A 13,745-nucleotide genomic window follows, 5' to 3' on the forward strand; every position below is an offset into this window, starting at 1 on the left:
ATTCTCTTGATCATGACTTGAGAGATGGTCCCCTGGAGAGAAGATATTGAGCACCATCTGTTGGAAGAGAGATGAACTTCATGGAACCACTGAGGAAGGGATAAGCAATAATAGCATCTTGTGAGAGTGTCAGAGTCACTAGGGAAGGCTCTGGATGACAATGACAAGGGAAGGGGCATAATGACTTGAGAACAGCAGAGAAAAACTGCAGTGAAAAGGGAAATATGGGACCGGAGAGAGTGAGGTGGAGTACCAATAAGCAATAAGCCAGAGAGATGTCTATTAAAAATAACATGGTACACACAATAGAGCAACGAATGTGAAGGAACAAACTCTGGCCTTCTGCTGGCGTGGCATCAGTACCACAAGTTACAAAACCAGTGTTACTAAGGCTTCTTCATTAACTAAGATGCAAGTTTTTTCTGTGTCCTTTAATGCCGAAATAAAATTGTTCTTTCTTTCTCTCTGACTCCCTCTCTCTCCCTTTCCTTCTCCTTCTCCCTCTTCCTCCTTCCTTCCCTTCTTCTCTCTCCCTCCCTTCTTCTTCTTAAATTAAATTAAATTAGATTAAAGAAAGCTGATTCCCCAGAGATATTTTTTAAGAATAGGGAACACACCAGGGGTGTTCTAGAACCAACTCCAATAAATTGATTGTAAATTAATAAGTTATAAACCAGGGCTTGATTCATTGTTTTGTTGGTTGTCTATAGCTGAGAAAACAGTTAAATAATGCAGATTAAACTTAAAAATGTGTCCAAGATATTTTCCCTAGTTCCACAACCTTCCCTCCCCCAAGCTGGTTATTAAGCATTTTATCAGCACATCACTGGAGCATACCCATTGCTCATGGATATTTTAGGCACATCCTACCTGAAAACAGAAGGACAAACTAGAAGATCTGACTTCTTACTGTCAAGAAGGAAGGAAAAAAAGGCTGGGGGTGGGGGTGGGGCCACAGAGCTGCTGCTGCTGTAGGAATGTCTATAAAGAGCACCTATTGATTACAATCCTACAGGGAATCATTAGAGACTCAGGCAGATTTATTGCTGGTGTTTGTGCCAAAATGTGGTATATATATGAGGTCAAAATTGGCATAAAGAGAACTACAGCTAGCACTTGGTGGAAGAGTACATATGTAAACTATACACTTTGACACTCAGTATAGAGAAATGGGAAAACTTGAAAATAGAGAGAGACAACTTGATGCACAATGGCTATAGACCTCAGGAAGACCTGAATTCAAATCCGCCTTAGGTTTTTAACTAGCTATGTGACCCCAGATGAATCAGCCTCTGCCTCAGTTTCCTAATCTGTAAAATAGGGATAATAATAACACCTACCTTCCAAGGTCATTGTGAGGATCCATCACAATAATGTGATAATAATTGTAAAGTGCTTAAGAGTTCCTGACACATAGTGAGCACTACATAAATGTCAGCTATTATCATCATTTTTATTTGGAATAGCATTTGCCTTACATCACCTTTTCCCACATGATGATCAAAGTGTGTTTATATGTGTATGTGTATATATGTGTGGTTCATGTTTCATTGTGGGGAGTTGGCAGGTATAAGTATTTGCCTAAGTCAAAGGTTGCCAGGTGGTTGCTACCACCGGCCTTCCTAATGTAGTTCAGCACAGAATAAGCAACAAAGAGAGCTGAAAAATCATGTTCTGTCTAGCACAGCTTACCTGACAGAGGGATACAACTGAGGCTCTTTTCTTCATCTTGGAAAGTGCCAGGGGGCAGGGCAAGGAAAAGGTTATAACTAAGGGCCTTATGTCATCTGCTTTCTAGCTCTCCTTTTGTTCCCTCCTGTCTTAGTTCTATCATCATAGTTGTGCCCCTCCAGCTCAGCTTCTCCTACCAGTCAGCTGAGCTCTATGCTAATTGGACCTTGTTAATGTTTTTTCTCCTCAAACAAGCAAAACCAGGAATACATTGTACACACTAACAGCAAGAATATGTGATGATTAACTATGAAAAATTTGGTTCTTCCCAGTGGTTCAGTGATCCAAGGCAATCCCAATAGACTGGACAGAAAATGCCATCTACATCCAGAAAAAGAACTATGGAGATCGAATGTAACTCATCACACGCTATGTTCACTTCTTTTGTTTTCTTTAATCTCTCCCATGCTTTTCCCCCTTTTGCTCGGATTTTTCTCTCCCAACATAATTGATAAAGCAATGTGTATTAAAAATAAATACCCTTACTAGAAAAAAAAAATCTAATGTTGCAGATATCAATGAATGCCTTCTGCTGGGACTGTGCAAAGATGCCGAGTGTGTGAATACCCGGGGCAGCTATCTCTGCACCTGCAAGCCAGGCAACATGCTGGACCCATCTCGAAGCCATTGTGTGTGTAAGTGCCCTCAGCTGGAGGAGCTGGAGGTGGTGCTCTCTGAGAACCCAGAGCCCAGCATCCTCCCCACCCATCATTGTTTCCTCTCGTGCATCTGAACTTGTAACTTTGTGTCTCTGTAATTGCATTCTTCTGTTTACTTATGTTCCAGTGTGGAAATCTGTGTGCACATTGGTCTCCCTGCTCTACATATGGGGGGGCATACACATGCAAACATTTACATATATTCTTGTGTGTCCCTTTGCAGTGACTTGGAGTGGGGGATGGGGTGGAATTGCCAGTTGGGATCACACTATATTCAAGGGGTCAACCAGACAGAAGAGCAGTATCAACTAGGCTGGATGGGACTTTTTCTCAAAAGCGGAACTGAGCCAAATAAAACGAGAATGTTGCCCTCTTTTGGTGTTGTCAGAGACAGTTAGTTATATAAGCCTGGTCTAGTTTCCCCCCTGAAAACCAGCCAAGCTCCAAATGACTCCCTATGAATACCTTCCCTCAACCCAAAATTGATTAATTAATTAATTGATCCTATGATTTGCCAAGCAAAAGAATTCCTTTGCCCCTTTTATCATCTGGTAGAGGGATGCGGGTGGGGGAAAGATAAGGGATAGCACAACTACAATAAAAGAATGCAATATGTGCTATGTTTCAGATGCATGAAATAAGAAGTTAGGAGTGATCCCTTCCAGCTGGGCAATGGGGGCACCAAGGAAGAAGTAGCCTTTAAGCAAGGCCATAAAATTTAGTGGCAGCCAAGTTGTACAGTGGATAGAGTGCTGAGCCTGGAATCAGGAAGAGGTGTCTTACTAGACACTAGCTGTGTGACCCTGAACGAGTCATTTACCCCTGTTTGCCTCAGTTTCTTCATCTGTAAAATGAGCCGGAGAAGGAAATGACAAACTGCTCCAGTACCTTTGCTAGTACACACACACACACACACACACACACACACACACACACACACATCACATAGAGTCTCAGACAATGGGACACAACTGAAAACAATACTAACATCCATTCACCAGTTCCTAGGCACAGCCTTCTAGAATGGTTTCTTGTAACTATGATCTCCCCACTCAGAATAAATGTAAGCTTTTTGAAGGCAAGGACTGCATATTTCTCTTCCGTGTTACCTACTTTGTACGGTACTGGGAGCAGAGCAGGTGCTCAGAAAATTCTTACTGAAACTTGCTCCCTTACAAAAAGAGGGATCCCGATCACCATCTTCATTTCCCAACGTGTTCATTTGAGACAAATGAATTCCTTCTCTGTTCTAGCTGATAAAGCCGTGTCCATGGAGCAGGGGCTGTGCTTCCGATCAGCAGGGACGGGCACATGTACACTGCCCCTAACCCAGAGGATCACCAAGCAGATTTGCTGCTGTAGCCGGGTTGGAAAAGGATGGGGAAAGAAGTGTGAGAAGTGTCCCCTGCCTGGCTCAGGTAACCGTCTCCCTGTGTATTCCCTATACTCCCTGACCTCTGTCTCCACTCCACCCTGGACATCCACCAGCTCTAGCTTCAAACAAAGGAGAAGGCCATTTCTTGAGAAGGATAACAATATCCTTCCTCAGAAAGAGATTGCATGCTGTTCATCCCTTCTCCCTTGGATGCTCTGCTAAGGCTACCAATCCTTCTTTCACCTCACAGGATCAAAGATGAAGAATTGGAAGAGAACTTAGAGGTCACTAGAGAGGCCTTCTTAAATTTTTTCTATTTGCAATCCCTTTTCACCCAAAAAAATTTTACATGATCCTGACATGTAGGTATATAAAATGGGTGAACAGATCAAACATTTACTGATAAATCATAATTTCACAACTTCCACATTCATTTATAAGACAAGATATGAGTTGTGACCCACAGTTTAAGAAGCTTTAATCTAATCCAACTTTCTCATTTTAGAAGTGGAGGAAGGAAGGGAGGGAAGGAGGAAGGAAAGAAGAAAAGAAGGAAGGAAGGAAGGAAGGAAGGAAGGAAGGAAGGAAGGAAGGAAGGAAGGAAGGAAGGAAGGAAGGAAGGAAGGAAGGAAGGAAGGAAGGAAGGAAGGAAGGAAGGAAGGAAGGAAGGAAAGGAGGAAGGAAAAGAAGGGAGGAAGGGAGGAAGGAAGGGAGGAAGGAAAGAAGAAAAGAAGGAAGGAAGGAAGGAAGGAAGGAAGGAAGGAAGGAAGGAAGGAAGGAAGGAAGGAAGGAAGGAAGGAAGGAAGGAAGGAAGGAAAGGAGGAAGGAAAAGAAGGGAGGAAGGGAGGAAGGAAGGGAGGAAGGAAGGAAGGAAGGAAGGAAGGAAGGAAGGAAGGAAGGAAGGAAAGGAGGAAGGAAAAGAAGGGAGGAAGGGAGGAAGGAAGGGAGGAAGGAAGGAAGGAAGGAAGGAAGGAAGGAAGGAAGGAAGAAAGGAAAGGAAGGAAGGAAAGGAAGGAAAGGAGGAAGGAAAAGAAGGGAGGAAGGGAGGAAGGAAGGGAGGAAGGAAGGAAGGAAGGAAGGAAGGAAGGAAGGAAGGAAGGAAGGAAGGAAGGAAGGAAGGAAGGAAAGGAGGAAGGAAAAGAAGGGAGGAAGGGAGGAAGGAAGGGAGGAAGGAAGGAAGGAAGGAAGGAAGGAAGGAAGGAAGGAAGGAAGGAAGGAAGGAAGGAAGGAAGGAAGGAAGGAAGGAAGGAAGGAAGGAAGGAAGGAAGGAAGAAAGGAAAGGAAGGAAGGAAAGGAAGGAAGGAAGGAAGGAAGGAAGAAAGGAAAGGAGGAAGGAGAAGGAAAGGAGAGGAGGGAAGGGAGGGGGAAAGGAAAGGAGAGGAAGGGAGGGAGGGGGAAAGGAAAGGAGAGGAGGGGAGGGAGGGGAAGGAAAGGAGAGGAGGGGAGGGAGGAGAGGGAAGAGTAAGATAGGATGGGCTTATTATGTGCCAGGAACCATGCTAATTTGATCCTCACAATATGATACTATTATATTAGTTGAGGAAACCAAGATAGACATAACTTAAGTGACTTGCCTAAGTCACACAGCTAGGCATCTGAGGCCAGATTTGAATAGGAGTGTTTCAGACTGGACCTGGCTCCAGCACTAGAACCACCCAACAGCTCCTTAAGTCCCTGAGACTCACCCAATCCCACAGGTAATAACTGTCAGAGCTGAAGTTCTGACTCAGGTTCCATCACTTCAATTTCAAAGAAAGAGTTCTGTAATCTTTCCACTGTGCCACGCTTGTTCCTTTGCTTCTGCTTTCTCTAGGGCAGGAGGGAGGAAATGGAATGAATCCCTAAGAATCAGGAGATAGAGTAATCCTCAAGCTATGGAGGTTGACTTCATGGTAGATGTGGGTGTAGTTTGCTATGACTTTGATTGAATCTACCTGAATTTGGGTTAAGTAGGTGGAGGAAGACATTTCCAAGGTAGACACTACTAGGATAGATTCAGTTCACATTAGAATAGAGTCCCAAATAGAACTAATACAAGAGAAAAGATTGGCCCTTAGGCAAATTTCTCCAGAATGCTGGTGAAGGGTGGAGTTACCCAGGTAAGGAGTTTGGACTTGCCAGCTTCAATCTTAAAAATAGAATTAAAAAATCAATTTTCAGTTTTAAAATGTGCAATCTGTGTATTATTTCTACAATTCAGGTAGTGGAGTAGATAGTGTGCTGGGTTTAAAGTTCAAGGAGACTTGAATTCAAATCCAGTGTCAGGATTAGCTGTGTGATCCTGGGCAACTTATTTAACCTGTTAGACACAGTTTTCTGGATTGTAAAAGTAGAGATAATTACAATACTTACCAAGTAAGTTGGTTGTGAGGATCCAATGAAATAGTAATTATAAAGTATTTAGCACAGTTCCTAAATCATATATGAATGCCAGCTATTGTCATTATTAATATTATTGTGAAGATCAAATGAAATATCATTTGTAAAGTAATTAACACAGTGCCTTTCCTTACCTTTCTTTCCCCTTCCTTCCTCCTCCTTCCTTTCTCTCATCTCTCTCCTTTCCCCTTCTTCTTTCACTTTGTGGAAGCTAGCTTAAAATACAGCCTACTTAAAATAATTTATTTTCTCCTGTGGTTTGAAGCAAGCACCCCTCTCTGCACCCTTGCTTTCTCCCCCTCTTCCCACAAATCATATATACTCTCACGGCCAATAAGTTGTTGTCCAGCTCTTAAGGACAGTCCAATCTGAGTGACCTTCCTGTTCAAGCCCCCATCCCAGTAACTGCCAGTGTTTTAAAATCAGATGACAAGACCTAGCAGATATCCTGAGCCTTCTCCTAAGTAGTGTAGATATTGTAGTCCACAGATGTAAATAAGATGCTATGTTTCATTGAACATATTAGAAACCACTTTATAAAGAAGGTGGTTACCCCATTGGCTTAGCCAAAAGTCTTGGCAAGTCTTACCAGCTGAAGTGAATAAGTGGGCTTTTATTTCACAATACTTTGCATATGGGAGGTTTCATGAATGTAGATGGTGTGGCCCCTCTCTAATCACTCACCTACCTCTTATTTTACAGAGAGCTTCCGAGAGATCTGTCCTGCTGGCCACGGTTACACTTATTCCAGTTCTGATATACGCCTGTCCATGAGGAAAGCGGAGGAGGAGGAACTGGCTAGAAGCTTGGAAAAGCCAGGGGAGAGAAACAACGGGACTCTAACCTGGCCAGCTGGGAGGCAACCCCTTCGAGAAGTGACAGCCAGCCAATCAGAAGCTGTGGCCACTTCTGCCAAAGGTACAGTGGGGCCAGTTGCCTTTGGGTCTGCAGGCAGGATTCCCTGGGTCACTTACTTCTCTTGAGCGTCAGGCCATTTCCTCTGGTCCAAATTCTACCTGGGTAAAAGAAGATGGGAAGAGCAGCGTTTAGTTATCTCCTCTTGGAAATCTTCCTAGCTTGTCTTTATAGGAATTCACCCAGCCTCCTCAGAAAAAGTTGTTCAGCTTCTTCCTTTCCCATCTTGAGATCTGGTCACATCCTAGAGAAGATGGGAAAGCTCTCCAGCAGTCCCTCAGCCTTCTTTCTCACGCCAGCCCAACCAAGAAGAGCGTTTTCTCTGTTGCTATGCCCCCAATTCTTGCCAGAGAATGCCAGTTAGTGAATTCTCCAGACTGGCAGCTGTTACATTTGCTGAACAGCTGGATCAGGTCTTTAGTGTTTGGGAAACTAAATGACACTTTCCTTTGACATGGAGTCAGAGCCTCGTATCTATTGCCCTAAAACAAATCTGAGCTCTAGGATTCAGTAGACAGGATACTAGAGTTTCTGATGGAAATTTACTTCTGACACCAGAGATTTTTGGTTTGGTGGGTCTGGAAGAAGATTGGATATGTTGTTCCGGAAACCTGTGCCATTGGGCAAAGGCTGTGCCAGATATGTAGAAGAGCAACTGATCTAGAATGACTAGACAGACAGGATGTCATAGGTCAGAGAGATGGCAATTCATTAGAATCCAAATAGACAAGACCTGAGTTAAGAACCTCTGGAAGTTAAGAGAAGCTGAGGTAGGTTAGACATCTAGAAGATGTAGATTGTTTGGGCTTTCTCCCTGTTTAAGGAGGCAAAACACAGGAAAAGAAAATTAAAAGAGTTCAAAGTAATGAAGGGCTAGTCCCTGGAGATTAACTAGGGATTCTAGATGGAGTCAAAATAAAATAAAGACAATTTGAATAGGCCATATGGGCCCTTGCATTTCAGCTCCTTCCTAAGATAAGAGATATATGGTATTTAACAAGTAGGAATACCAACATGCGGAATGGCAAGCAATACAAAAGCTGTAGTCTGGACTAGGGTCCAACTGAGCTTCCCCCAACATGAAAAGTCAAATGGGGCTTGGAACAATGAGTTACTGGGTCAGCATAACTTTTGATATCTTCTTCACGTTTGAGGTTGGAGAAAGGCTAGGGAGCAAAGGTTGGTGAATAAGCCCAGGGGCATAGGGTAGCTCTGAATCAAAAGAAGAGAGGATATCTAATAGTAGGAAGTGGCCTACAGGCTCAGAAGCAAGGACAACAAAAACCACAGAAAGGTCATCTACTTTAGAATTAGATCATTAGTGGCCTTAGAATAGTTTCAGTTGATAATTGAAATTGGGGCTGAAGTTCAAATGCAAAATGTTGTGAAAGTGAATAATAAGAAAATTGGACACATTGGAAATAAACACCTTTTAATAGAAACTTTTCTAAATTAAATAAGTAGATAATTTCTAATTTTAAAATAAATAAAAAATTTAAATGATAATTAAATTAAATAACATTTAAAATTAAGAAACAAATACCAAGTAAAATGAGCATTTTTATATTTTATAGACACATAGAACTCATTTCCCCAGGAGAATCTCTATTATGTAGGACTTGTTTTTCTTTTTGAAATATAATAAATTCATCGGGTAACTTTCAAAGCTGATCTCTTGTGATTTCTTCTGGCCTGTTGTTTTCTCATTTTGGAGGTGGAGGTGGAAATCCTATCCCTAACTCCCCTCTCTTTCCCACTTCTCAATTGAAGAAAAAAGAAAAACCCTTGTCACAAATATGCAGTTTATCAGATTGCTTGAAATTTGGGAAAAGATGAGTTAGGGTAGAGAAGAGAAGGAGGAAAATTTGGAACTCAAAATCATATAAAAGTGAATGTTGAAAACTATCTTTACATGTCATTGGAAAAAAATAAAATACTATTAAGTGGGGTCGGGGATGGGAAGAACAAATATGCAGTCAAGCAAAGCAAATTCTTGAACTGACCTTGTCCAAAAAACGTATATCCCATTCTGTATCATGATTTTATCACCTCTTTGTCTGGAGGTAGTCAGCATGCTTCCTCCTCAGTATTCTGTTGTTTCTTTTCTTTTTTTTTTTTTTTTTTTTTTTTTTTTTGAGGCTGGGGTTAAGTGACTGGCCCAGGGTCACACAGCTAGGACATGTTAAGTGTCTGAGACCAGATTTGAACTCGGGTCCTCCTGAATTCAGGCCTGGTGCTCTATCCACTGCGCCACCTAGCTGTCCCCCTCCTCAGTATTCTGAAATCAGGGATGGTTATTACATTCATAATTCATAACATATCAATCAATGATTTAAAAAGAAGTTTAGATGCTCAGTGACATAGGAGGAAAGTATTAGGGGGAGCATCTCAGCAAGTGAGATCAGAGTCCTTATCACTTCCATGCGAACTGACATTCACCTTTCTCTTTACAGGTGACTCTGATGGTGGCCAGGTAAGTACTTCTCCTAGTTGGAAAGTTTAGGCTGTATGGACTTGGGGAGTGAGATGGGGGGGTGTGGAATTCTAGGGCTATGTAGATTTAGAGCAGCTAGAACAGTCAATAAGCATTTTATTAAGTGCTCACAGCCAGGCACTATGCTAAGCTTTGGAGATACAAAAAGAAGCAAAAGGCAGTCCCTACCCTCACAATATGAAGGGGGCAACAACACAGGATATATGCAAAATACATACATGATAAATGGAAATAATTAAAAGAAAGAAAGCACTATGAAGTTAAGAAAGAGTTCCTACAAAAGATGTGATTTAGGAGATATTTAGTCAAAGGAGCCAGTAGGCAGAGATGAGGAGGCAGAGCATTCTAGGCATAGGGGAGATCCAGAAAAAAAACCCTGCCTTTGAGAGATGGGTAGGAGTCGGGAATTGGGAGGCATTTAAGATTAGTTCATGAAATAGTCAGGAGCTCAATGTCATAGGATTGAAGAATACGGAGTGTGGGGAATAAGGTATAAGAAGACTAGAAAGATGGATTCTGAAGGGCCCTGAATGAATGCTTCTTCTCACTATCGGGGGACCAACCTCCTCCCCATCAGGAATTTAGTTGTAAGTAGATATCTTCCAAGGATGGTACCCCTGAAACATGAAGTTGTATTATGTCTGAAACTGCTTCTTTGCTTCTTCCTGACCTCCAGAGTGGCTGTTCCTTTAACGGTCTTACGGTTTCTCCTTAAGGACCCTTGAATACTTAATGACCTTTGAATACTTTTCTCCCAGTCCACACCCTTTCCCTGTACCCTGATCCTCCCTCCCCCATAGTTCTACTTCCAGGTCCTCCCAAAGGCAGGACTCAACATTCTCATCCCTGCTATGGCTAAATTCTCCTTTCATCCTCTGCCTACTCCCACGCTACTATTTCCTTTCTTTGCTGTGGTCTCATCTTTCTCTGCCTTGCTTTTCTTCACCATCTGACACTGACCCCTTGTTTTTGGAATTCTCGCTTTTAGCCTGGATACCAGTACTGTCTCCTCCCATTTTTTCCAAATCTCCCTGGACCTCCACCGTTGGCCCTGTTCCCCCCACATTATTCTCTTTATTATTACCATCTTCTCTCTCCATAAAGTGAGCCTTCTAATTCAGTGCTCCTTGAAAGGATTTGGTTCCTTTTCCCAGGAAAGCATCATGGCATGATGAAAAGAATAGCAGTAAAGATGCTGGAATTTGAATCCCACCTCTAGCCACTTACATCGTTGACCTTAGGGAGGTCACTTAACTCTAAGCCTGCAAAATTAGGGAATTAGATTAGAAAACCTCCAAGATCTGCCTCAGTTATAAATGTATGATTTTTATGATCTTCCTGAAAGTGCCAGGTATCCTGGACTGATTTCTCTTCTGAGTTTTTTTGAACTGGGATGAGATTTAGTTCCTTAAGAAGTGAGAGCTGTATTTCCTTCATTAGAAAGATAACACATATTATTGTTGGGCTAATGAGCCTGTTCTTCAAGAAACACTAAGAGCTGATCTTACTTTCTTTTGATTTAAATGTTTAAAATATGTCTTCTTGAAAATGTACTGGACTGTAATTCATGCTATTGGGTTTTGGAGGCCTTTACTGGACTATAGGGGTTAATGATATATATATATATAACTTGTATTCACTATTTTATAGAATCATCTATACCAGATGAAAGAAAGAGAGAAAATACTATGTTGTATCACTTAAATTACAAAACTATGCCAGTTTTTAATTTAAGTGATACAACACAGTATTTTCTTTCTTTTTGTTGTTGTTTGCATTTTCTTTTTCTTATTTTTTTCATTTTTGATTGGATTTTTCTTATGCAGCATGATATTTGTGGAAATATGTATAGAAGAATTGCACATGTTTAACATATAATGGATTACTTGCCATCTAGGAGAGGGGATAGGAGAAAGGAAAGGAAAAAATTTGGAATACAAGGTTTTTCAAGGGTGAATGTTGGAAATTATCTATGCATATATTTTGAAAATTAAAAGCTTTAATAAAAAATGATAAAAAAAATTTAAGTGATATTTAGATAATCCTAGTAACTATGTATTTGGCAAACTATTAAAATTTCAGTGATTGGGGGGAAAAAAAACAAGGAAAGACTTAAGGAGTATGTGGTACAGATAGATAAATGAAACTGGCATATGCTTCTGTCTCCACTATTGATTTTCTCTGGAATTTAGAAAAAGTAAATTTGCTTCCCTGTGTGTTTCTTCATCTATACAATGGATGCAGTGGCATCCCAGGAGAGCAGAAGGGAAAGGTTGAAGGGACAAATAAAGTTGGGGGCCTGGGCTGTTTTGAAAAGGACCCTCTGTGAGAATTGTATCTTTTGAGTTAACCAGGGAAGAATGGAGGAGATGAGTAGGTTAGTGGAAGGAAGAAAGTTTCCAGTTAGTGACAGAAGGGCCCTTCTGAAACCTGTTTCCCCCTGTACCAACCCCTATCATAGAAATGCTAGAATTGATCTCTTCTTATCTATAAAATTGAACTCCACAGATCACTGCAACTGATGACTCTGTGCCAGTTGGGTCCCTGGGTAAGTGTCTCCTTGGGGAATAGAGGGAAGGAATAAAACTGAGTTAACCTGAAACTTGGACTCTTTAGGAGGGTCCCTTGGGGAGGCTCAAGAATAATGGACAGTGGGATAGAGAGGAAGGGCATGTTCAACAATTCTGTGGTGAGCATCTGAGCCCCCAGGAACCTAGTCTCATCCCAAGGTGCACTCTTTCCTCTACAGCACCCACCATAGAAACGCCATCTCCACCACTCCTTGGGCAGGTGACCCCAGATCCTCAGGAAGAGGAGAAAGATACATCCCTCCTCAGTGGGGCTTCAACATTGAACAAAGGTACATGTCTGAGTCCCTGTGAAAACAGCAAGTTGGGATTGTCTGACAGACAGACTGTTTTCTAGAAGCAAAGGGAAAGCACCTGTGTCCTAAAACCTGATGGATGAATCTGACAGGCTTCGTTGACTTCTGTGAGGATTTAGAAAAGTCTTTTTTCCTTTTCTCTCTGCAGGCCTTCAGGATTCCTGGCTCAGGAATGAAAAGAGCATGGGATCTCCCTTAGGGATACAATGCACATCTGGTGTCTTTAGTCAGCTCCAGGGTGTTGAGTGAGGGATTTAGGGGATGGACAGGGAGGGAAAAACAGAAATTTTTTTGGTGAGGGAGATGGACAGGGGTAAGGAGTTTAGAGCTTTCCTCAGGTAATATGGGGAAGGGGCATATCAGGATCTCTCTGGAGACATTAAGAGAAACTCTCAGAAAAGGAGGATAAGTCCCCTTGGGAAACCTGGCTTCTATTCCTGCTGCAGTGAACATTGAGTCATCTGGTCTTACTGGCAGCAGCTCCAGCCTTGTGGCCCTGAAGACAGCTTGTTTACTAGGGAGAATAGCGGTTCTGTTGTTTCAAGGTTGCTTAACTGTCTGAGAGTCTGTACTTTTCTCTCCCTCTGAGCTTCTAGGGTCTGGTCTATAATGACCCAAGGAGAGTTCGGGGAGAGTGGGAGGGGAAGGAAAGGGGGAGAAACCTTGGCAATCTACCTGTCTCTGGAATGTGCTTTTCTCAATAGCTTTTTTGTTTGGAGCTTAATTCAAACAGAGATGTCTAATGTTGTCATGGTGCTTTTACAACATGTGTGTATGTGTGTACATACCACACTGTCTCATTCTTGCCATGCTCAGGTTCCCCTTTTTCTCTCCTTTTTATGGATCCCTGCCTTAACTTTCCTATATATTTGCTTTTCCTTTAGCCTTGTCCTAGAATCACTCCCTTTGCCCTAAAAACCAGTTCTTTCTCCTCCTATCCACCTGTGACTGGACCCTGGCATTTTCTCTTCCCATTGAGCTTTCCTTCCTTAAGATTATGATTCTTTGTACTATGCAGAAATTTGCTTCTCTTCTCATAGGGAAACAACGTGACATATTGGAAAGAGGGTTACATAGATGTTTATTGAATATTGATTTAGAGGTAGAAGGGACAAACACTTCATTTTACAGATAAGGAAACAAAGGCACAGAAATTAAGTGGTTTTCCTACACTTACCCAGTTAGTAGATGTCTAAGGTGGGATAAGAACTCAAGTCCACTGGTCAGCTATAACAGCTGCTTCTCCTAGAAGTGTTAAGGTTGAAATCCCTACTTCAATTTGCCTGCTCTTTGAAAAAATCTCCCTAG

General features: G+C 41.9%; 1 protein-coding gene across 1 annotated transcript in view; it reads left to right on the forward strand.

Moving 5' to 3' along the window:
• Positions 1 to 13,745, forward strand: part of LTBP2 (latent transforming growth factor beta binding protein 2) — a 184,549-nt gene that overhangs the window by 138,625 nt on the left and 32,179 nt on the right. The window contains exons 10-15 of the mRNA XM_074290027.1: positions 2,244 to 2,366; positions 3,644 to 3,808; positions 6,847 to 7,062; positions 9,513 to 9,532; positions 12,062 to 12,101; positions 12,303 to 12,413. Coding sequence (XP_074146128.1) covers positions 2,244 to 2,366; positions 3,644 to 3,808; positions 6,847 to 7,062; positions 9,513 to 9,532; positions 12,062 to 12,101; positions 12,303 to 12,413 — 675 coding nt within the window. The remainder of the gene's footprint in view (positions 1 to 2,243; positions 2,367 to 3,643; positions 3,809 to 6,846; positions 7,063 to 9,512; positions 9,533 to 12,061; positions 12,102 to 12,302; positions 12,414 to 13,745) is intronic.

The sequence above is a fragment of the Sminthopsis crassicaudata genome, chromosome 2 (assembly GCF_048593235.1).
Source record: "Sminthopsis crassicaudata isolate SCR6 chromosome 2, ASM4859323v1, whole genome shotgun sequence".
Taxonomy (NCBI): domain Eukaryota; kingdom Metazoa; phylum Chordata; class Mammalia; order Dasyuromorphia; family Dasyuridae; genus Sminthopsis; species Sminthopsis crassicaudata.